Genomic DNA, 1,161 nt, shown 5'->3' with positions numbered 1-1,161 from the left:
TAGCACTATCGAGTTCTACGAGGACTGCTTCTGATGAGTTGACTATCAGCTCGTAGCTGCACTGCTTCTGTTCAGAACATTCCCTATCACATTGGCCGTGTTCGCAATCATGAGGGACACTATATCGACGATAAGCTCTACGTGGGACCCGACTTCAGCGAAACAGATTTCACGACACAAGTGGACAACTGTCGTGACTCTAATATCAACGGCGATACATTCCAACAGCTGTTCGTTTCCTCGGAGCAAGGCGTTCCCATGAGCGAGATTACCACCCACGGGACGTTTATAACAGAATGGAGATTCCAGCTCCGTGGTATTCCCGCTCGGCCGCCGCCGACAACTCCTCTTCCTACTACCCCAACTCCTACAGTCCCGACTAAGCCTCATCCATCGGGCCTGTATGAAGATGACAGTAGAGGAGGCTCAAGCGTTTTGGTATTCCTTCAAAAACCCGGAAACTTCACCATGGATATCACACTCGGTGGTTGCCGTCTATATTACGAAGATGTTCCGTACGAGATGGTTGAGGAGAATGGTGCCTCTTGGGTGAAGCCTGATTATAGCTCCACCAGTCTGGCTTATGTCCTGAATAATTGCAGGTTTAACGCCAACTCAAGATACGAGCTTAATGATCTGGAGAATATCGAATTCCACGATGCGCAGGATCCGAACGACCAGACATTAGTAGTCTACAGAATGCTAGAGACCTATGGGAAGGCACTGAGGACGGTCTTCAAGAATCAGTAGACAGAGGAAGATTCCTTATGCTTGACGGTTTCAACGATTCTTAGCTTCTAACGAAGCCAAGTTACTGTAAGAGCTTTAGAAGCAGATTCTTCCAATGAGAAATTCTGCATCAACGTTGCCGGGTTCCGGATCATCTGGACCGGATGTTGAGTCAGCCTTACTTCCCTCGGTCGAGCTTTAACCTAGGATTGTACTCTGCCTTGAAAATTTTCAATTGTGTTGCGTATTTCATAATGATAAATGACAGGAGTTCAACCCCCTATTTAACAACCTTCATGTGTATAACATGTCGGTTGTCTGGCTGTTTTTTCGGTTTGTTTTTCTCCTCAGGTTGATTGCAATGGGTTTAGTTACTTCCTGTATGGATCGAAGGCCAGCGCATGCTCCATTGCTAGATTTTCGCCACTCTAC

At 46.9% G+C, this 1,161-nt stretch overlaps 1 protein-coding gene across 1 annotated transcript; it reads left to right on the top strand.

Annotated features, from left to right (window-relative positions):
- Nucleotides 1-468: 468 nt before the first annotated feature.
- Pmar_PMAR005033 (hypothetical protein) lies at nt 469-750 on the top strand (the record flags this gene model as incomplete). The annotated part of the gene is made up of 1 exon (XM_002767079.1): nt 469-750. The coding sequence occupies one exon, from the start codon at nt 469-471 to the stop codon at nt 748-750; it is 282 nt and encodes a 93-aa protein (XP_002767125.1).
- Nucleotides 751-1,161: the final 411 nt, after the last annotated feature.

The sequence above is a fragment of the Perkinsus marinus genome (assembly GCF_000006405.1).
Source record: "Perkinsus marinus ATCC 50983 genomic scaffold scf_1104296971204, whole genome shotgun sequence".
Taxonomy (NCBI): domain Eukaryota; phylum Perkinsozoa; order Perkinsida; family Perkinsidae; genus Perkinsus; species Perkinsus marinus.
This window is presented reverse-complemented; position numbering and strand designations above follow the sequence as displayed.